This window comes from Budorcas taxicolor, chromosome 2, assembly GCF_023091745.1.
Source record: "Budorcas taxicolor isolate Tak-1 chromosome 2, Takin1.1, whole genome shotgun sequence".
In the NCBI taxonomy this organism is placed as follows: domain Eukaryota; kingdom Metazoa; phylum Chordata; class Mammalia; order Artiodactyla; family Bovidae; genus Budorcas; species Budorcas taxicolor.
Window position 1 is genome coordinate 172,584,436 of NC_068911.1, and position 23,913 is coordinate 172,608,348.

Below are 23,913 nucleotides of genomic sequence, written 5' to 3' on the forward strand. Positions count from 1 at the left end.
GTTCAAGGGAACAGGGAGGGGGAAGAAAAGCTTCTGTATATTCTTTCAGGAAATATTTTATCGAAGAAGAATCAAATAAGTTAATATACATAACGCAGTGAACAGTGGTGCCTGGCACACAGAAAGCACCTCATATTTATATTAGTTCAGTTAAGTATGAGATACTCTTCTACATTTCTATCTCACGCATTTGGAAAAGGCAACAGAAAAATTAAGTCAGTGAGATTAAGCATCTGTTCTTTAAAATCGACAAATCAGATCTTCCTTGTAGTAAAAAGGCATCCCAATCTGAATTATCATGATTCTCACGAGAACTATTTTCACCTCTAAGATGATGTTGTAAGTTTTCCTTCCTACATTATAGCTCTTACAGCTGAACTTTTTAAAAAAGCCCTTCCCTTGACGTGTATCCCCTTCTACCTACCAACCTGTCTCTTTGACACAGCCAAGGTTCTTGTTAGAGTTTGGCTTCACTTACTCACTGAGCCCACTCTCTCGCTTCCTCTTCACTCTTCTAGCTCAGCTATAGCTTCCCCACAACCTCTCCACCAAAGCCATTACTACTAAGGTTACCCATAACTTTCAGGCTGATAAACCAAATAGAACACTCAACTTTTACTTGACACAACCAATCGCTCCATCCTTAAAAATTTCTAGATTCCTTGGTACCTTGCTCTTACAGTTTTCCTCTTCCCATTATTGCTTGATTGCAACTCCTCCCACTTCGCCTTTTCCAGATTCTTTATTACACAACCCTTCAGTGTTGTGAGCTCCCAGGAATTTGGTCCTGAGCATTTTTCCTACTTTTCACTCATTTACAGAATGATCTCACACACTTTAAATCCCACATAAAGCATGCACACACACACACACACACACACACACACACACACACACACACAATTTCCCTACCCTCCTGAGACTTCTTTCTGAGCACTGGGTTTACACATTCAACTTTCTACTAGAAATGTCCGTTTGACATCTTGGTCATCTCAAACTCAACAAGTCAAAACCTGAACACTGCTCCTTCTCCTTCTCATAACAGGCACCACTATCAACCAGTGATTCTACCAAGATGCCCCCATCATCTCACAGAACTCCTTCTTCAGCATCTTCTTATGTATTCCACTTCTAAAATTTATCTCAAATCCATTCTCTTCTCTCCATCACCATCCTAATTCAAGCCAATTCAAGCCACCACTACCACCATCTTTGTCCATCACAACAGCCTACAAGTAGTGTTCCCTGTTTCCACTCTTGTCACAGAATGGCTAGACTACTCATCCTAAAACAGATTAAATCATGACACTGCCGTTTTACTAAGAATAAAACTCACAAGACACACCAAGGACCTCCATGATGTGGTCTGTTTCTCACTCTGCTCCTCAGTCTTGTTCTCTCTATTCCAAACACAGTCTCAACGTGTTGAATACCTCCATTGAGTATTTCCAGCCTTTACATATGTCAATTCCTCCAGCCTGGAATGATCTTCCTCTCATTCTTCCCCTAATTACTATTCGTCCTACAAGTCGTTTTCTCAGAGAAGCTCCCATTAAGCTTCTATCTAAATTGGTTTCCTGTCATTCTTTCTCAAGATACGCTGTTCTTGTCCTTAATGTAATTATATACCATATCTGTGTATTTCTTTAATAGAAGCCTCTTTCACTAGACAACAGGTTCTGTGAAGTCTTAAAATACTCAAACTTAACATATCAAAAACAAAATTCCTGATCTCTCCATCAGAACTAGCCCTTCCCAAAGCATTTCCCATCTTTGCTAATAGCAACTTCATCATTCTAGTTGTTAAGAAAAAAAAATCTCGGTATCATCTTTGACTTCTCCTTCGCTCAAATTCCACATCCAATCCATCAGGAAATCCTATGATCTCCATCTTAGAAATATATCCAGAATTAGACTACTTCTCACCTTAGCCCGAGCCACCATCATTTCTTGCCTGAATTATAGACAGTCCACTACTTAGTCTCCTTGCCTCTGCCGTCACCTCCCTATTTGCTACTTTCCACAGAGCTAAAGATTTAATAGAATGTCCTGTTAAATCAAAAAGAGCACCCCTATCATTCTCCACACTCCTCACCCTACACTTCATTTTTCTTCACAGCACTTATCACCAGTAGACACACATTTACTACATGCCTCCCTCAACTGAATATGAATGCCATAATGTTCTTTGGTGTATCCAAGCCCACAGAACAGTATTGCAATATTTGTTAAATGACTGATTGAAAAAATAACAAATATTATTCCAGCAGGCAGAAACTGGAGGTAGGGGGAGAGGCTAGCATATTTCAGATGAAAGAAACAAGAGCAAAAGTCTTCCAGGAAGGCAGAGAAGTACAGGGCATGCTGAGGACCAGTCTAGCTAGAACATAACATATCTGCAGCTGCAGTGGGGGGATAAGACTGAAAACACGTTGGGATCATGATCTGAAAGACTACAAATGCTGTATCATGGAGTTTGTATCGAATTCAATAAACAGCTAGACGAAGTAGGATCCATTTAAAATTTATGACTAAAGTATCAGTTTTATTTCAGGCAAAATTACAGAATATAACACAATTATTGAAGGAAAGGATAAAAGTTTCTTCAAACTAATAATATACAATACCTGGTAGATTCAGTAATACCAACTACCCTTCATCTGTTAGAATACAATATAAACATTTCACTCATCTCTTAAGTCAATTATGTCATTTAGGCTGCCACATAAATCGTGTCTTAAGACTTTAATTCAACTGGATTTTAAAACGCACATGAGACAAAAAGTCACTCTATTATATGGAAAATGCCATCATCAAACATGGCTCATTTACTCACCCTCTGTCCATTAAACTGTTTTGCAAGCTCCTTGAAGACAAAGCAAACTGTTCTTATTCCTTTATCTTTCTAGCACTTGGTGCATGGGAAGTACTCAATGTTTGCCTCTATTATGATCCCTTTACTGTGCTTGACTGTTCCTAGACAAAGACTGCATCTTATATCCTCCAACTATAAAATGGGCATACCTCAACCTACTATTAATAGAACTTGAGGGGGAAAATACTTCAAAAAAAAAAAGACTTTTCAAAACGGATATCCCAAACAGCACAGAGGACGGCCTACCTTCAAACCATTTAAACAATATCTATACTAAGAGCAATTATAGGTGTTGGCAGATTTCACAACATAAAAGCTTCCCTTCTTCCTGCAAAAATGTTCTTTTAGTGCCATTAGGAAAATAAATCCAAATTCAATCAGAGTTTCTCTGGTAAAACTTAAAGTTAATTTTGTTTAAACCAACTCACTTAATTTAGATTGGGTTTCACTTTTCATTCTTCCAAGTATTCTGCATGAGGAACATTAAAACATTATACATAAACTGTCACCAATAATTCATGCAAGTTTATGAATAAGATTAGAACATATAACAAAATAGCAATAGCAGTCATTTTAAGAAAAGGGGGACAAAAGTAATTTTATTTTATGATGCTTTTCTGTTTTCCAGTTTGTCTACAGTAAATAACTGTTGGTTTTATAACTAGAAAGAAACATTTTTTTAAAAGCATAATACATACAGATTAATACGCTAGGAAGCAGAAGAAAAATGGTATTATTTTTCAAATTTAGGGCCAATATTTAAACTAAAACAGATACCACTTATGCTGAGTCATTTTTTTTAGATACCTTTGCAATCAAGAGTCCTGCTGATAATTAAAAATGTCAGTAAAGTCTATGTTATTAATGGCTAGCATTAGTTTTTACTTGATTTAATGAAGATCAACAAGCCCTCAACACCTATAAATCAAAAATTTAAGTCTCTATGCTAACTAATATCGACCTCCTTCATAGCTCAGTTGGTAAAGAATCCATCTGCAATGCATGAGATCCCAGTTCAATTCCTGGGTCAGGAAGATCCGCTGGAGACAGGATAGGCAACCCACTCCAGTATTCTTGAGCTTCACTTGGGGATCAGCTGGTAAAGAATCCGCTTGCACTGCGGGAGACCTGGGTTCAATCCCTGGGTTGGGAAGATCCCTTGGAGAAGGGAAAGGCTACCCACCCCAGTATTCTGGCCAGGAGAATTCCATGGACTGTATAGACCATGAGGTCACAAAGAGTCAGACGCGACTGAGCGACTTTCATTTCACATGTTAACTAATAGATTCTGTAACCTAGAAAATCAAATAATACAAAACTTCACACTCTTGATAAGTTTATACCTCTGCAAATTTTTCAGTTAAGTCTTGGGCATATGTATATTCAAGGCCAAAAGTTCATTTAAGTCTGTCTTCTTTTCCCTCAATTAGTCTATGTAGTCTGGTGTCATAGCACTCTTCCATCTTCCGACACGGCACGAGACTAACTGGGTGTCTTTAGCTTTTAATGAACTTTCACTCTAGCAACCTACCACCTGGTCTCTACCTCTATAATAAAGCAACAGGTAGTTAACTAAGGAAAACATACACAGAACTCACAGATTCTTGAAAGTTCTTAATTACTTCAACTTTCAGCCAATTGCTTTTGTAGTCTCTAATATTTATTCAGATTCTCCTTTTTCCTTCTTTCACACATACAAATAAATAGCTATGCTACATATGGTAAAATGTAATACTTAAGTTATTACAAATGATTGACATTTTTACAATTCTATTATAATGAAAACTTAATTCTTTCCATAAAAATAAGTTATCTCACCTGTGAAGTTGGAAATAATAATTTTATTACAAAAAAGTAAGAAAACTGTTCTACCTCTTGCCCAGAGTCATACTCTATTTCAGCTCTAAGCAAAGCACCAACAACAAAAAAATCTATAAAACAAAATATATGCTCTGAGGGTCAATACCTCTCCTTGACTCTAATATTACTACTTCTTTAAGATATTGATATTAAAATATATAATACTCCTAGACCATCTTTGGCACGCCTTTCAACTATAGCTTCATTTATCTACATTAGGTTGTTATTTTCATCAATTTATACTAACATAGTTTCCTGGTTTTCTGTTTTAAATAAAAGAAAATAACAAACCAAATAAGGCTAATTGATATTCTGCATACCATTTCTTGGTACTGAGTACTAAGGGATACAGTCAAGTTACCAAAAAGATAAAAGGATTAAAACTTCCAAAAGAATTCACAAACTGATCTCTGAATTAAATTTAGATTTCTATTAAATCAAACTTGGACAGTTTGTATTCAGAAAGTCCCTTTCCATTTTCTACAAGAACCTATACAATGGACAAACCCATCTTAACTTACTCCCTTACTTGACTGAAAGCTGCCTTAATCACACTCTTCAGCCTGGCTAACAAATTTTCCTTTTATGGACTCACTAATTCCCTAGTCAGGAGACATAAGAACACTGAGGTTCCACACTGTCGATGAAACAGGAAATGGGAAAGTCTTGCTCACCATCATTTTACTGGCTTCCAGGCATCTCTGTAAGCACCTTTCCAAACCAACTCTAACTTTTAGCAACAGCCAGGTCTTCCACTTTGCTCTTTCCTATTATTATTCATATCATTAGACTTTTTTTAATTGACGTATAGTTGATTTAGAATGTTGTGTTTCAGGTGTACAGCACAGTGCTTCAGTTATACACAGTCTCTTTCTCAGATTCTTTTTCTTTATGGGTATTACAAAATATTGAGTATAGGTCCCTGTGCTATAGAGTAGATCCTTGTTGGTTACCTACTTTATATATAGTAGTGTGTATGTGTTAACCTCTACCTCATAATTTATCCCTCCCACCAATCTCCTTCCTTCATGTTAGACTTTTCATGTGTTCAGTCACCTTGTCTCAGAATCCTCCCATCTGTCACCCATTTGGGGCCCCTTTCTCTAAGAATTTTACATTTAATCAAGTAATCACCTTGGCCTTTGCCAAGAGGAGCACTGTTAAGTATTCAGAACAGCCCAGACAAAACATAACAAAATAGTGTTGCCAAAACTTCACATTTTTACATTCATTTCTATCACCTGAATTTTCCCCTCTGAAAACCTCAAATAAATGTCAAAGCAATTCATCCAAGGTAACACTGTCTTGATGTTGGGTTAGTTTTGGTTCAATTATTAAAACAAAGTTTTCTGCATCGCTGCCTATAGAAAATTAATTTCATTTGTCTGTGTTTAAAAAAAAAAAAGGTTGCCCTCAAAACAAAACATAAAGAACTCCCACTTTACACAGTGGAAAGAAGACAGCTGCAAGCCTGCCCATAATCCACCTGCACCTTTCCAAATGCTGCTGAGAAGCTGATGAGTAGACAGTGATCCAAAAAGTAGAGAAGTGTTGGGAAAACAGTAAGACTCAGACTTAGGTTTTCAAAGTCTCATTCTCAGCTTCTAAATAACTCGTCTCCCTGGCACTATGGGTTTGAAACACTGCTGGTTCCTTCTTCTGAAAGGATCATCTATCTACTGTCTCCTGCATAATGAGTTTTACAAGTGATGTCAGAACTAACATTCCCAGGGCTCCCCGGTGGCTCAGTGGTAAAGAATCCACCTGTCAATGCAGGAGACTTAGGTCGGTCCAAGGTCGATCCCACATGATGCAGAGCAATTAAGTCCCTATCCCACGACTGTTGAGCCTGTGCTCTTGAGGCTGGGAGTTGCAACTACTGAAGCCTGCATGTCCTAGAACCTGCACTCTGACGCAAGAAGAGCCTTCACCGAAACAGGAAGTTGCGCACAGCAACTAGAGACAAGCCCTCACAGCAACAAAGATCTAGCACAGCCAAAATAAATAAATAAAATTATAAAACACACACACACCCCCTAACATTCCCATTCTTGGCTATTCCCAATTCCCTTATGATAGCTATTTTTTCAAAGTCAAGTCAAAGCCTACTCCTCTGCCTTTACCCATCTGTCCCGGCCCAACTTAATGTGAACCACAGTCAACTCGTTAAGCATGTACCACCCTGTATTCTTGTTTTCTTTCCAATAAAATTTACAAACCTAAAAACAGAAAATGCTTAATAGTTTCTTATATTTTGCATAATACCTAACTCAGTTTTAGGCACTTACTTCATTCCAATAAATGCTTTAAATCACAGATAATCAGATGTAAGTGACTTTAAGGATCATCTAGGTCAAACTTTTCTTTTATATCTTTCTTATATGAATTAACACTCAACAATCAGAATGTCACCATCTACTTTTTAGAACAATGGTTCCTAATTCCCAGAAAAAGAGATTCATATAGAATTTTAGATGTAATTTTAAGGATTTACGCAATCCCCTGAATCCAATTAACGAAGCTTGTACTTATGAATAATACACTATTGGGAATTCCCTGGAAATCCAGTGGTTAGGACTCTACTTTCACTGCCGACAGCCTGGGTTTAATCCCTGGTGGGAAATAAGATCCTACGAAGCCACACAACACAGCCAAAAAAAGAATATATTATCAAGAACGAAAATAGGTGTCCACTGTTCTACTATGTGACAAGCACTATTCCTAATACTTTACATAGGATGATGTACGGCTGGATCATATTTCCTAGCATTCCTTGCAGTTAGATGAAATCATGTAATTACAGTTCTCCCCAGGGGAGAATGGAAAGAAGTGACAGGTAGAAGTTCTAGGCTGGTGCCCTTACGATGAGCCTCCTCCATACTCTTCACCGACTGCTGCAACCAGGATTTCTCAGTCACTAGCTCTGACTGAGGGGACAATGCCATGGGGGCTGGTGGGGAAAGAAGCTGAAAAGCACTTTGGTCCCTAAATGACTCTAAGGAGGAAAGCTGTCAACATTGAGAACACCCTGTCTGGGTTGCCAGGTGAGAAGGGAAATTAACTTCCATTTTGTTTGAACCACTGTTTGGGGTAGATAACAGTACTTATTACAGAAGCTTAGATTACCCTAATTAATACACACAGGTCACCAATTAATCCCCTCAGCAACCCCATAAAATTGTGCTGTTCTCATCATCTCAATGTTAGCGGTCAAGAAACCGAGGTGCTACTAAGAACTTAAGAAACCTCCCTGACACGCCTCTAGAAGCCAGATTCAAGCCATGCAGTCTGGCTCCAAGCAGTCAAGGTTCACGCACATTAAAAATTCTGCCAAATACCTCAAAAGAAACAATTATTCTTGTGTGTTAAGCCACTCTGCACCAGATTAACTTTTTACACCACCCCAATTCTAGCAGTTTAGGAATGACTGCCAACAGTGTTCCAGTTCAAAATGGCAACACCAACAACTTTACATTCCAGCCAGTAAAAGTAAACTGTAAAGGGAATCCTCCTCCCCAAGATCAGAAACATCATCACATCATACCAGAGATTCTAGCAGGGGGTGGGCCGAGAGGGCAGCAGGGGAATCAATAGGAGTTAGGCGTAGAGAAGCAAAGGAAAAATCCAAAGATCAGACCCTTCTCAACTTCTCTCATTTTGTTGTTCAACATAGTATTTACTTTTATCCCATATAGAAATCTGGGTTTTCAAATTCCGACTGTAACAAAGAAGAAATACTGGTAGAAAATATATGGCAGATACATGAAAAGACTAGAAGTACCAAAAATGGAAGGGAAAATAGATAAAACCACACAGTTTTGGAGGCTGGAGGGTAAGCAAAGTTGAAGGACCGAGGTTTGAGACACAGACCATCAGGATCTAAAAAGTAAATAGCCCTCAATTCCAAAGCATGTCAGACACATATATCGACACCAAAATGCTCAGAAAGAAGGAAACAATCTCATTCCAACTATTTGGTACCATCTTAGGTACCCACTCAGAACAATACACAGACTTTACCATCAAGAAACTTACTGCCTTTCAAGTAGGGAAGATGTACATACAAATAAGTATATACAAAATGACACACTACTAGCATTTATTTACTAATTTATTTACTTCTAGTATCTTAGAACTAGGCTTTGTTCTAAGCTTATTATTACCATATCTATTAACTAATTTAATCCCATGAGGTTGGTCTATTAATATCTCACCTGTGCAGATGAGCCATAGAGAGGTTTAAGCAATATGTTCTGGGACTTACAATTAGTAAGTGGACAAATTGGATTAGAAACCTGGCAGTAGATAAGAGACTTTATGACCTTGCTAAAGGGCTTGAACGTCACCCTATTAATCAGTGGTCCCCAAGTAGGACTAGTGTATCAAAATCCATACCAGGTCCCTCAGAGTAGGAGAAAGAGGGCATCCTAACTCTTGAGGATGACTGCCTTTGTAGGCCTCTTTTACTGTTGGGAGGGCACCCCCCATCCTGTACATGCTGGGGGTAAACAAACAAAAATGGAGCACTGCTGTTATACAGGCAATGAGAATTCACTGGGCTCATGAACAGACAACTCCAAAAACAAGGGGGAAAAAATGCAGCAGTGAGTCTAGTCACACTAGCTCATAAGGTCCCAGCCTATTTCCATAAAATTTAATGCTACCTGAACAGGTAGCATGTTAATACTTATTTCCTTTAGGTGTAGGTAACAGTTTCCTGCTACAAACTCAGGGGTTTAACATGCCACACTGGACAACCACAGTCTCCACCCCTTTGCTGCTTTCAAAATAATTTTATTTACAAGGGTAGTTTCCCCATTGGCATTTCCCATACATAGATTTTGGTAATCAAGAATACTCTTTACCACAACTTACCTGTCCCCTGTTCCCCCTTTGAAACAGCTATCTTGATTTGTATCAGTACAAAGTTTTGCCTATGGAGAATCATGGGGCAGCAGAAAACATTTCACCTCTTACTTCATAAAGAGGAAAACAAGTCTCAGAGAGGGAAAATCACCTGCCCAAGTTAAACTGCCAGTGAGTACAGAACTACGACTTGAACCTGGTTCTTTGCCACCAAGCCCAGTGACAGAGGCTTACAACTACTGATAAGTAGGATGCTTTTAAATGGCTCACAAACATTTATTTTGATAGTTATGCACGTAAGAAATATAATCACCACACCTAATCCAGTTTCACAAGCATTATTGCTTAGGGCAATGTGTTTATGCTTTTTTAAAAAGTGAGCTGGATTTAGTAAATAATACCAATTCAAGAAATATACAGAAAATTACGAAGGGATGTATACGAGTGACTCAAGTCTGGGAAACACGGCACCACATCTCTCTCCTAACTGAGGAGTTAAATTAATAGTAATAGGGCATTAAGCATTGATCTCCTTGCCTGTAATTCACACCCTTTATTTCTTTTTCTTGTCTTATCGTATTGGCTAGATCTCCAGTACAATGCCGAAAGGCCACTGCTGATAGCACCTTTATCTGACTGGAAATTTAATGATACTCCTAAAGTAATATGCTTAAGTAACATGTTTTTTAAGGTTCAGTAGATACACTGTTCTTGAATTTATGGAAATTTCCTTCCTATTCCTGGCTCAGTGAAATTTTTTGAATACTTCTCTCTGACCCACCCCTCTCCCTTCTCCATGCTGCCTTCCAGGCCTCTTCCTTTTTCTTTTTTTTTCCTTTTCCTTATTTCAGATTTCTTCCTACATTCTCTGTATCTCAAAGTACTATATCTGCCACTACAAATAGCTGAGACTCTTTGAAGATACTCTGCCAGTTCTATACCTGTCTGCTGTTTCAGTTCCCTGAATCCAACTGCTTCTAACACTGATAACTGAATGAAATCTCAAAATACTGTTCGCATCACTTGCAGAGCATTTCTTCCTTCCATGTCTGAAACATACCCCTAAAGGTCTTCTGTACTTAAGAATAAAAACTCAGGAAATAAAGAACAAAATTGTTACGGATTTCTGTTAAATTCTCCAACTAAGAGCTTAAATCTGAGAGCTGGCTTAAGTAAGTGACTAAGAAAGAAAATCTCGAGGATTTTAAAGAAGTTTTGAGAGAGGCAGTTGGATCCAGATGTTCGTAACTTCTGTCTTTCTCCTTTGCGAAAACGAAAAATACTGAAGAAAAAAGTCAAGGGCTAGAGGCAGTACCTGTCAACAAACATGGTAGTTCCAGGATATAAAAACCGAAGAGACCAGAAGGGGCAAAAAAATCAACCCTTTAAAGCCCAAGCAAGTTACGAATTCTTTCCTCGTCAGTTTTTCTTTCAAAACAAAAGGGCACATAATCTTTCCCGAGGCAGCAACACCGAGGGGAGCAGCCAAAATGTTGCATCATACAAAACACTCGCGCTTGAGAAACAAGAAACCAGATGGTGGTCAAATACCTCAGACAGGAAAACCCAAGCTGGGAATCTCGGTCTTTTCCGGAGGCCCAGGAATGTCTGCTCTTTTTAAAACATTTTTTCAGATGGAATCGAAAATTAAAGTTACAGTTTCCTACAGCCGGGAGTGACACGCTCTTTCAGAAAGCGTTCAAAGAAGTTCAGTCCGTCAGCTCACGACGGGGCTGAGGCTTCGCCTCCCGGGCTGGGAGTGGACTTGGGTCGAGAGCCGAGGGCTGAAGTGGGGTGGGGTCGGGCGCCCCGGCGGTGGCTCGGGGAGACGGGGGTGACAGGACCCACCCCCGCCCCGGTCCCAGGAACTGGGGGCCTCCGGGGCCCCGGGGTGGCGGCGGGGGTGGAGGGAGAAGCTCGCCCCACCCGGACGCGCGACGATGGGGAGGCATCCGCCCGGGTCCCCGCGGCTGGATGCGGTGCCGCCCCCCCTCCCCGCCCCGCAGCGCTGGCTTTCTGGGGTCCCAGTCCCACCCCGGCTCCCTCGACCGGCCTCGGCGGCGGGAAGGCGCGGGTGGGCCCAAGACAATGGGCCGGGGGCGCGGGAGCAAAGCTCCCCTCCAGCCCGCTTGCCCTGCGCCGCGTGGGGGCGCCGCGGCGGAGGAGCGCCCAGGGGACGCCGCCCCCCGCGGCCCGGCGGGCGCAGGGCCGGGGAGGTTGGCGGCTCTGGGAGGACGGGACGGCGGCGAGGGCTCACCTTGACGAAGAGCTCGATGATGGGCTCTTTGTCCTCCTCCTTCAACCCGTTCAGCGGCATCGACAACGCCATGGCCGGTTCGGCTGGGCTCCGCGGACGGCGGCGGCGGCTGTTTCTGCTCCGGGACTGCTCTGGCTACGGGCTCCCGCCGCGCGGCAGCTCCCTGGACTGTCCTGGCGTCTAGCTCGCCTCAACCTCAGCGCCTCAGGCTCGTCTGCTCAGCACCGCCCCACGCCCCGCGCGCGCGACTCTGAGGCGGCCGCAGCCCCGGCCCCTTCAAGTCGCGGGGGCGGGGCGCCGGGGGCGGGGTCTCGGTTGGGGGCGGGGCCAAAGGCCGGAGTCTCCGGACTCTCCAGAGGCAAAGTGGGCGGCCGGAGCTCGGGGGCGTGGCCTCGGCCAAGTGGGTGTTGAGTTGGGGTGGGGGGCTTGGGGGCAGAAGGATGGCTCCGGCCCCTGGAGGCTGCTGAGGCTGCTTGCCCTCGGCTCAGCGGCGTGGCACCGGTGGAGACCAAGAGAAGCCAGGGCTTGGGCGAGCGGAGGGCGGGACTCCGAGCCGAGCCTCCCGAGGTGGGGCGGAGGGGAAAGTCCCCCGGGAGCCAGCGCCTGACACCGCCTACCGCCGAAGCGCGGGCGCGTTCTCGCAGCTGCTACTGGCGCTGTGCCAAGTGACCTCAGCCTTCGGCCGGCCTGGAGAGGCGAGAAGGCATCTCCCGGCCTCTCCCCTCTGCAGCAGCACCCCCAGGACTCGTCGCCCTTTCCCTCAGCAGTTGCCTCCCCCCAACACCCTCAGTTAGGCAGAGCTCCCTTCTGCCTCTTCGGAGAAAGTTTTCATCCCCTTAAAAGCACCGTTTTATCCTTCCTCCCTGACTTCTCTGTTTTCCCTTTTGACTCTCCGGTCACTTCTGTCTTGGGAGCTAGCGTATTAACAAATATTTATGAGACCCTACAGTGTGCCTGCCCCCCAGCCCCCCGCAATAAACAGCACGGACCAAATCCCTCTCCTCCGAGAGCCTAAGGCCTTGAACTGAACGCCTTTGCCCGAGGCTACGAAGAACCCTCAAGCTATTAATCCATAGGGTTCCCCTTCCCCAAAGCGATTTCCTTTCCCCATCCACCTGGCAAACCTGAAGTGCGTATCAGAATCACCTGGGTGCTACACCCAGACCTGCTTTACTCAATTCTCTGCTTCTCCTCCCGAGGGGAAGGGGAGAAATTCCCATTTTAACAAGCACCGGGACCTTTTGAATGCAGGTGGTCCTCAAACTGGAAAAACTCTACTGGGATTTGAAGTCCCTGAGGACAGTGGCTGTATACTTTGAGTCAGGCAGGAGGTAAGCACCGGTTTTGCGACTGATGAAAGCCTGGGCCGAGTGTCATCCCCTCTGGAAACAGTTACTTGTACCCTCTTCTGACTTTCCGTAACACATGACTCAGCTACTCCTCCCCACCTCCTAGCTTAAGTTGAAGGCTGAGTCCTGAGAGGATCAGACTGAGGTTTATCTCTCCACATCCTCAGAGCATAGTACATGTCAGAATGTTTTAACAAAGTGAACATATGTGTGAAAATATAGTGAAACCGGTAGCTCCTCCCTCTCCCAGTCCATAGCGTGTTGCTCAAATTCTCTTGCAGGAACTCTATTAAAGAAACATCCTACCCCAGGGGTTAGGAGCACCTGATCTAGAGTCAGATCTTAAGCCCTTAAACTGCAAGATCCTGAAATCCCTGCCTCCTCAGTTTGCAACCCCATGAACTGTAGCCTGCTAGGCGCCTCTGTCAGTGGGATTCTCCAGGCAAGAATACTGGAGTGGGTTGCCATTTCCTCCTCCAGGGGATCTTCCCGACATAGGGATCGAATCTGCCTTGGCAGGCAGATTATTTTACCACTGAGCCACCTGGGAAGCCCCAACTCCCTAAGCCTCAGTTTCATTCTCTACATGGGGGTGGGGCTGTTACCAGGCCTTCCTTACCTCATGTCCTGCTTAGCCAGTGATAGCTACTGTCGCCACCCTAGGCCTCCTCCTGTCCCTGTCCACCCCTGCAGGCGAGGATGGCGTCACACTTAGCTCCCCGAGCCCAGCCCATTTGTTGAAAAGAAGTAAAATGCCAGGAGGCTGTCCCCGAGATGGGAACCCAAACCAGAAACAAAAACAAAAACTGAAGTGCCAACTGAACCTCGTGTTAGTTCTTCATGGAGTCAGGAAAGTGTACCAAAGTTTGCTTCCAGTCTCTACCTGCCTGAAAAGGAACCAAAATAGTGAACCAGTTCAAAGCAGATTCAGGTCTAAAACAATCAAATGGGACCTCCAAGATGACCCCAGACTGGCCCTGAGGCAAAGAATATTTCCAGGCAGTCCTCTTTTGAAAATGTTGCCTGATGGTCATCAAATTCAGCTTGAATCAGTCACTATTACATGTGGTGAGTGTCTGCTGACAGCCCCAAACTGGCCTCTCGGCCGAGGACATGGAGCTGACCAAGGCATGGAGGGATGAGCCAACCAGGGGTTTTTAGGCCTTATTGAGGCAGATCCTGAGAGGAAGCCACTGACATTCTCCCCCACAGAACCTTGAGGCAGTGATGATCTCCAAGGCTGAGAGCCAGAGCCTGTGCTTAGAAATCTGATCACAGTCACTTCTACCTACATTTCCCAATTTCCACCACCACCTGGCTTGCATGGATGCGCAGAGCCAGTCCAAGGAGAGGTAGAAAGGGAGAGAACCAGGAAGTGTGTGTGGGGGAGGGTCCACAAGCATATTGCATTTGAGTCTCATATTCCAGTACTGAAATGCATGCCTGTTTTGCATTCTGTGTTCATTTGTTTTTATAACGCGCACACAGATCTTGAAGACAGGTAGAGATGTGTTCTCCTCCCTCCTCCACCCCCATCCGCTTCTGACCTCATCTCTGATTCCTCTCCCCTTTGCTCTCTATCCCAGGCACACCTGCCTCCTTGCTGTTCTTTGAATGTGCCAAACGCCCTCTTGCCTCAGGGTCTTTGCACTTGCTCTCCTCCTCCTATGGAACATTCTTCCCCCAGAGGAACATTCTTCCCCCAGGATTCCTGCAATTCCCATCCTCTTGCCTCCTTCAGGTCTTTGCTCACATACCTCCTTCTCAGGGAGATCTCCCCCAATACCATCCTACTCAACATTGCAAGTGGTTCAACCTCATTCTACTCTCCACTTTATTTTTCCCCATAACACTTATCACCCTCTGAAATACATTTTACTTGTTTATTTGCTTATTGTCTCTCTCCTGTCACTAAACATCAATTCCATGAGGGCAGAACTTTTTGTTTGATTTTTGCTTATGGCTAATATTCCCAGCTCATAGAACAATTCATAATACGCAGTAAGAACTTATGGAATGGGAGTATGTGCCTTGTTTAAGCTACAGTTTACCCCTGATGTATCCTTTGGAAGGTCTTGTTGGCGCCTTCTGAGAGGTCAGGTGGTTTGTGTTTGTCTATGATTGCTGCTAAATGAGAAGTCAGGTTTTCCAAGGGGCAAGATGGCACCTCCAGAAAGCTCGCACTGCTGGCACACTTGCCTCTTCCCAGTCCTGATTCTGTAGTGCTGCTCTAGCTGACTGTCTCAAACCGACTCTCTGCAACTGAGGCAGTGAAGAGCTAAGCGCGTGGACTCTGGGTCAGAATGCCTGGGCTGCAGTTCTGCCACTGTGGTTTGCTAGCTCAGAATACCTTATTTAACTTGGCTGTGTTCACTTTGCTCCTCTGTAAAATGGGTCTGAAAATAATAGCTAACAGTAGTTATGATTTTTCATGAGTAAATAGGATTGTGCATAAGTAAATCCATGTTAAATGCTTGCAGTGGTGCCTGGTGCATGGTAAGTGCTGCTCAGGAAATAGCTGTTGGTCTTAAACCCATCTGTCCTTAATCTCAACTACTGAACTCCCATGATGCATGCCAGATATCTGAGTGTTTTTATATCCAATCCCATTTATTCCTCATGGGGACTTCCCTGGGGGTCCAGTGGTTAAGAATCTGCCTTCCAATGAAGGGAATGTGGGTTGGATCCCTGGTTGGGAAACATATTGTTGTTTAGTCCCTAAGTCATGTCCAACTCTTTGTGACTTCATGGCATACAGGCTTCCCTATGCTTCACTGTCTCCCAGAGTTTTCAGATTCATATCCATTGAGTTGATGTTGCTATCTAACCATCTTATCCTCTGATGTTCTCTTCTTTTGCCTTCAATCTTTTCCAGCATCAGGGTCTTCCAATGAGTCCTCTCTTCACGTCAGGTGGCCAAAGTTTTGGAGCTTCGGCTTCAGCATCAGTCCTACCAATGAATCAGTTCAGCTCAGTTCAGTTCAATCGCTCAGTCGTGTCCGACTCTTTGCGACCCCATGAATTGCATGCCAGGCCTCCCTGTCCATCACCAATTCCTGGAGTTCACTCAAACTCACGTCCGAGTCGGTGATGCCATCCAGCCATCTCATCCTCTGTCGTCCCCTTCTCCTCCTGCCCCCAATCCCTCCCAGCATCAGAGTCTTTTCCAATGAGTCAACTCTTCGCATGAGGTGGCCAAAGTACTGGAGTTTCAGCTTTAGCATCATTCCTTCCAAAGAACACCCAGGACTGATCTTTAGAATGGACTGGTTGGATCTCCTTGCAGTCCAAGGGACTCTCAAGAGTCTACCAATGAATACTCAGGGTTGATTTCCTTCAGAATTGACTCATTGGATCTCCTTGCAGTCCAAGGGACTCTCCAAAGTCTTCTCCAGCACCACAATTAGAAAGCATCATTTCTTCAGTGCTCAGCCTTCTTGATGGTCCAACCTTCATATCCATACATGACTAGTGGAAAAACCATAGCTTTGACCACACAGACCTTTGTTGGCAAAGTGATGCCTCTGCTTTCTAATATGCTATCTAGGTTGGTCATAGCTTTTCTTCCGAGGACTAAGCGTCTTTTAATTTCATGGCTGCAGTCACTGTCCACAGTGATTTTGGAGACCAAGAAAAGAAAATCTGTCACCACGTCCACTTTTTCCCCTTCTATTTGCCTTGAAGTGATGGGCCCAGCTCCCATGATCTTAGTTTTTTGAATGTTGAGTTTTAAACCAGCTCTCTCACTCTCTTCTTTAACCTTCATCAAGAAGCTCTTTAGTTCCTCTTCACTTTCCACCATTAAAGTGGTATCATCTGAATATCTGAGGTTGTTGATATTTTTTCCAGCAATCTTGATTCCAGCTTGTGGTCATCCAGCCCGAAATTTTGCATGGTGTACTCTGCATATAAGTTAAATAAAGAGGGTGAAAATGTATAGCCTTGATGTATTCCTTTCTCAGTTTGGAACCAGTCAGTTGTTCCATGTAAGGTTCTAACTGTTGCTTCTTGACCCACATACAGGTTTATCAGGAGGCAGGTAAGGTGGCCTGGTATTCCCATCTCTTTAAAAATCATCCAGTTTTTGTGATCCACATAGTCAAAGGCTTTTGAGTAGTCAATGAAGCAAAAGTAGATTTTTTTTTTGGAACTTCCTTTGCTTTTTCTAAGATCCAAAAGATTCTGGCAATTTGATCTCTGGTTCCTCTTCCTTTTCTATTCCCAGCTTGTACATCTGGAAGATCCCACATAACCTGGGGCAAATAAGCCTGTGTGTGCCACAACTACTGAGCCTGCACTCTTAAAAAAATAAAAAAACTTTACTCCTCATGGTGTTTCAGATGAATAATTTTCATTGTCCACACTTACAATTAAGGAAACTAGGGAATGGAGGAGATTAAACACAAGTCATTCAGTTGGGAAGGTGGCAGAGCTGAGACTTCAGCCCACAATCGTCTTTTCACCACATTCTATACTTAGTGGGTATGGGTAAGAGCCTACCTATCCTTAAGGCCCAACTCAGATATTCCCCTGCTCCAAGGAGCTGCCTTGAACCAATGTATTGGTCTGGATTCTACATCACCCATCAAGGAGGTTAGGTGGTATTGCATGTACTAAAGTGAGCTTCTCTAGCAAACTGCCTGATTTTGAACTCCATCTGGACAAGTTACTTAACTCAAGCAAGCCTCCTCATCACAAGAGACTAGAATAGAACCTAACTAATAAAGTCTTTGAGGATTAAATGAGATAATCCATGTAAAGCATTTAATTATAAACATATAATAAATGTTGGCTATTATTACTATTCATATCAATGTCTTCTGCCTTGGTATACTGTGAGATTCTCGGAGTAAAAGGAACCTTATATCCATCTTTAGTTGAGCAAAATATCTTATTTCCTAGCTGTGTGATTTTGAGCAAGTAGTCCCCTCTATACCAATTTCCTCTTATAAAATGATGATAATTACAATACCTATCTCATAGAGTTGTTATGGAGATTAAACAGGTAAATAAATGTAAAGCTTATTACCACACGGCCAGGCATATACTAAGTGCTAATAAACACGAGAGGCAGGCCTTAGAGATGTGAGTTCAGTTCCAGGCCACCATAATAAAGCCAGTATCTTTTTTTTTTCCTCTTTCAACTCATTTTAATAACCTGGCAGTGATTCAAAGTATGAAAAGATGATTCAAACATCTTCCCTTTAAAGAGGATGCTACCATAATTGCCTCACAACAAGCATGATCAAAGGCAAGGATGAGACTGGATTCAAGAAGCAAGAGTTGTAGCAAGACTTCAAGGCTCACAGATTGAAGAGCATGGTTTCAGAAAGTCTCCTGGGGCTAGCAGGCAGCAGAAGGGATACGAGATTTTAAGAGATCCTCAGAGGACAGGCCGAGGTTTCTGGGTCATGAGTACCTTGAAGCATTTCTTGATGGTGATTTCATCTTGAGAGTATTTGTCGTCCAGGGAGAATTGAGCAGGATAGGCCCAGCGGCTCTGTTGTCCCACAGAGTCAGGCTTCTTCAGTGTGTAGACCTGGTCTCCCTGCCCGCTGTAGTAATACTGGAGAAACATGACCACAGCAAAGCCTGAGCTTTCAATTCCCTCCACAGCTACCTCTAACTCATAAAGCCACTATCTTAATAAAGCAAGGCACACAAATTTTTTTGGTTTCCCAGTACATATAAAAATTATGTTTGCACTGTACGTAGTCTATTAAGTGTGCAGTAGCATTACCCTGAAAAAAATAATATACATATTTTAATTTAAAAATAATGCTGTTTTATTGTATAGCACATGGAACCCTGCTCAATGTTATGTGGCAGACTGGATGGGAGGGGAGTTTGGGGAGAATCAGTTCAGTTCAGTCGCTCAGTCATGTCCAACTCTTTGTGACCCCACGAACCGCAGCATGCCAGGCCTCCCTGTCCATCATCAACTCCCGGAGTCCACCCAAACCTCTGTCCATTGAGTCAGTGATGCCTTCCAACCATCTCATCCTCTATCGTCCCCTACTCCTCCTGCTCTCAATCTTTCCCAGCATCAGGGTCTTTTCCAATGAGTCAACTCTTCGCATCAGATAGCCAAAGTATTGGAGTTTCAGCTTCAACATCAGTCCTTTCAATGAACACCCAGAACTGATCTCCTTTAGGATGGACTGGCTAGGTCTCCTTGCAGTCCAAGGGACTCTCAAGAGTCTTCTCCATCACCACAGTTCAAAAGCATCAGTTCTTCGGTGCTCAGCTTTCTTTATAGTCCAACTCTCACATCCATACATGACTACTGGAAAAACCATAGCCTTGACTAGATGGACCTTTGTTGACAAAGTAATGTCTCTGGTTTTTAATGTGCTGTCTAGGTTGGGGGAGAATGGTCACAAGTGTATGCATGGCTGAGTCCCTTTGCTGTTCACCTGAAACCATCATGGCATTGGCTATAATCTACTACAAAATTAAAGGTTTTCAAAAAATTAAAAATTAAAAAAAGAAATAATGCTGTTAGGAAACTGCCTGGCAGAAGGATGCCACACTTTCACTGCTGAGACCACAGGTTTGATCCCTGGTTGGGGAACTAAGATTCCATGGCATAGCCAAAAATAACAAGCAAAAGTAAATAAATAAAATAACTAAGTAAATAAAAATAATGCTGTTGGTACACTAGACCTGAGTTTCAAATATTTATTCTTTGCTAACTAAATTCACAATGGGAAAAATAGCAAATTAGTCTGTAAGCCTCGGTTTCTTTATGTATAAGATAAGGGTGATAAGAATACCAATATCACAGGGTAATTGTGAGGATTAAGTGAGATAATGCATGCAAATGATTTAGCAGAGTACTTGATACATTACAGATGTGAAATACATTTTAAAAATAAGTATATTAAATAAATTAACAGTGTTGGAGAAATAGGGCCAATAGACTTGTTCAATGGCAGGTTGCCAAAAGCCTCTAATTTGTAAGAAAATGCAATATCTACAAAGTACAATACAATGATGTACAACAAAATCATGTATGCCTATAATTCTTACTCATACTTTCTTATACCTAGCTCAGTGCTTGGGACATAATAAAATAATAATAATCATGAAGCCCTCCTCCAGGGGATCTTCCCGACCCAGGTATTGAACCTGAGACTCTTATGTCTCCTGCATTGGCAGGCAGGTTCTTTACCACTAGCACCATCTGAGAAGCCCCAAGTTTGATGAGATTCAGTGAAAGAATAAATAAAATTCAACCATTGCCTTTTAACCTCCATCTCCTAAGTTTCACATCATTGTTTTTCTCATTGTACTTGTAACAGGTGCTTAATTAATCTCTGGGGGCTTCCCCAGGGGCTCAGCAGTAAAGAATCAACCTGCAATACCAGAGACGTGTCAGGGGCCATGAGTTTGATCCCTGAGTCTGAAAGATCCCCTGTGTAGGTAACGGCAACTTCGGTATTCTTCCCTGGGAAATCCCATGGACAGAGAAGCCTGGTGGGCTACAGTCTATGGGGTCGAAAACAGTCGGACACGACTGAGCAATTAACCAACAACAACAAACTAATCTCTAGTGATGTCAGTCAACTCAGTTATGGAAAATCCCAATGCATCTTTGAACTTCAGATTGGTCCCCACAATATGAATTGGGTCCTATAAAATCCTGCTAACTGTGACTTAGCCATAATTTTGGCTAAAGTTTAACCTGAACGCTGTGTCCACAGAAGCGCCAACTTCCCACCGCCCTGTAGATATGGGCTCCCCTGGAGGAAGCAAAGTCATTCAACAAACATAGGAGCTGGAGACACACGTCAATTCAGCTTTTCTAGGCTCTAGGAACAGAGTTCCAGTGTGCGGGTCCAAGGACTGAGGTGTTCTTGGCCACAAGCTCCAGGACACAGACGTTTGAGAGGAGGACCATTCAGGTACCGTTTGTAACAAGGATACAGCAGAGAAACTGAGGTTCAGAAAAGTTAAGCAATGTGCCTAGGGTCACACAGCTGGAAAGGAGCCGAGCTAATAATCAAACCCAGATCTCTTGGTCCTTGAGCCCAGGCCCTGGCCAACCATCTGCTCATAACGCTGGCCTCCAAGAGGTCTTATGAGCATTTAAAAAGATAGTACATAAAGTTTTTGGCACGCCTTAGGCATTCAAAAAATGTCGTCTTCTGCTGCTTTTGCACAAACCCCTCTCTAACCTCTTCTCTCCTTCGTTTTGCCATACTAAGATCAAAAGATTTTGCATAGCAGACCACAGTTGAAATGCCAGGTTTGCCACTCACTAGTTAAGGCAAATCATTTCACCTTGCCAAGCCACAATTTCTTCTGTCAAGTGTGGGGATAATGTCTATAACAGAGGCTTATGTTGAGTCAGGGAAAGAAGGGGAAATTTACACAGACGTGATAGGTCATCAGTCACATCAAAAAGAGTTTATTAACAAATCATCCATGGGATCAGGATCTACTGGGCTGACTGTCTTCTACGTTAGTTCCAAAGAAAAACAACTGGAAATCCATAAGCAACAACAAGCAACCTTAGGATTTCCCTGGCAGTCCAGTTGTTAAGACGCCATGTTTCCCAGTTGTTAAGACGCCATGTTTCCATTGCAGGGGCATGGGTTCCATCCCTGGTCTGGGGACTAAGATCCCGCATGCCACATGGCATGCCTGAAACAACCAAACAACAAAACAGTAAGAGCAATCTCATGGAAATGATAAGATATAAAGTTAATTTTTTTTTAGAAACCAGTGCCTTCCTATATTCAAAACCCTGCCAGTTCGAAATTATAATAAACATCTCAGTTATTCCTGCAACCAAAAACATAAATATATCTGGGAATAGGAAATCCCTCAATAATATGTGAAGTTCTATCAAAATTGTTTTTGAGAAACATATATATATGTGGCACATATATGTTATTTATATATAAGGCACATTATAAGGGAAATTGGGCTTCCCTAGTGGCTCAGCAGTAAAGAATCTGTCTGCAACACAGGAAAAAGAAACCCGGGTTCAATCCTTGGGTCAGCAAGATTCCCTGGAGGAGGGTGTGGCAATCCATTCCAGTAGTCTTGCCTGGAGAATCCCATGGACTGAGGAGCCTAGTGGGCTACAGTCCATAGGGTCACAGAGTCAGACATGACTGAAGCAACTTAGCATATATATATATGCTTAGAATATATTCTTCAGTTCAGTTCAGTTCAGTTCAGTTGCTCAGTCGTGTCCGACTCTTTGCAACCCCATGAATTGCAGCATGCCAGGCCTCCCTGTCCGTCACCAACTCCCGGAGTTCACTCAGACTCACGTCCATCGAGTCAGTGATGCCACCCAGCCATCTCATCCTCTGCCGTCCCCTTCTCCTCCTGCCCCCAATCCCTCCCAGCATCAGAGTCTTTTCCAATGAGTCAACTCTTCGCATGAGGTGGCCAAAGTACTGGAGCTTCAGCTTTAGCATCATTCCTTCCAAAGAAATCCCAGGGCTGATCTCCTTCACAATGGACTGGTTGGATCTCCTTGCGGTCCAAGGGACCCTCAAGAGTCTTCTCCAACACCACAGTTCAAAAGCATCAATTCTTCGGCACTCAGCCTTCTTCACAGTCCAACTCTCACATCCATACATGACCACAGGAAAAACCATAGCCTTGACTAGACGGATCTTAGTTGGCAAAGTAATGTCTCTGCTTTTGAATATGCTATCTAGGTTGGTCATAACTTTTCTTCCAAGGAGTAAGCATCTTTTAATTTCATGGCTGCAGTCACCATCTGCAGTGATTTTGGAGCCCCCAAAAAATAAAGTCTGACACTGTTTCCACTGTTTCCCCATCTATTTGCCATGAAGTGATGAGACCGGATGCCATGATCTTCGTTTTCTGAATGTTGAGCTTCAAGCCAACTTTTTCACTCTCCTCTTTCACTTTCATCAAGAGGCTTTTTAGTTCCTCTTCACTTTCTGCCATAAGGGTGGTATCATCTGCATATCTGAGGTTATTGATATTTCTCCCGGCAATCTTGATTCCAGCTTGTGTTTCTTCCAGTCCAGCCTTTCTCATGATGTACTCTGCATATAAGTTAAATAAGCAGGGTGACAATATACAGTCTTGACGCACTCCTTTTCCTATTTGGAACCAGTCTGTTGTTCCATGTCCAGTTCTAACTGTTGCTTCCTGACCTGCATACAGATTTCTCAAGAGGCAGGTCAGGTGGTCTGGTATTCCCATCTCTCTCAGAATTTTCCACAGTTTATTGTGATCCACACAGTCAAAGGCTTTGGCATAGTCAATAGAATATATATATATTCATATATACATATACATTCATTGGAAGGACTGATGATGAAGCTGAAAATCCAGTACTTTGGCTACCCGATGCAAGGAACTGACTCATTGAAAAAGACCCTGGCCATGAGGCTGGGAAAGATTGAAGGCAGAATAAGAAGGGGATGACAGAGGATGAGATGATTGGATGGCATTACCTGGCATCCCCAACTTGATGGACGTGAGTTTGAGCAAGCTCTGGGAGTCATGATGGACAGGGAGGCCTGGTGTGCTGCAGTCCATGGGGTCGCAAAGAGTTGGACACGACTGAGCGACTGAACTGAACTGATACACATATATATGCACCAGGTTTCCCAGGTGGTGAAGTGGCAAAGAATCTGCCTGCCAAGACAGGAGATGCAAGAGACATGGGTTTGATCCCTGGGTTGGGAAGATAGTCTGGAATAGGA

General features: G+C 43.1%; 1 protein-coding gene across 1 annotated transcript in view; it reads right to left on the reverse strand.

Moving 5' to 3' along the window:
• The window catches only part of CLIC4 (chloride intracellular channel 4), an 81,042-nt gene extending 68,960 nt beyond the window's left edge, over positions 1–12,082 (reverse strand). The window contains exon 1 of the mRNA XM_052655928.1: positions 11,859–12,082. Coding sequence (XP_052511888.1) covers positions 11,859–11,930 — 72 coding nt within the window. The 5' untranslated portion in view covers positions 11,931–12,082. The remainder of the gene's footprint in view (positions 1–11,858) is intronic.
• Between the last annotated feature and the right edge of the window lie 11,831 nt (positions 12,083–23,913).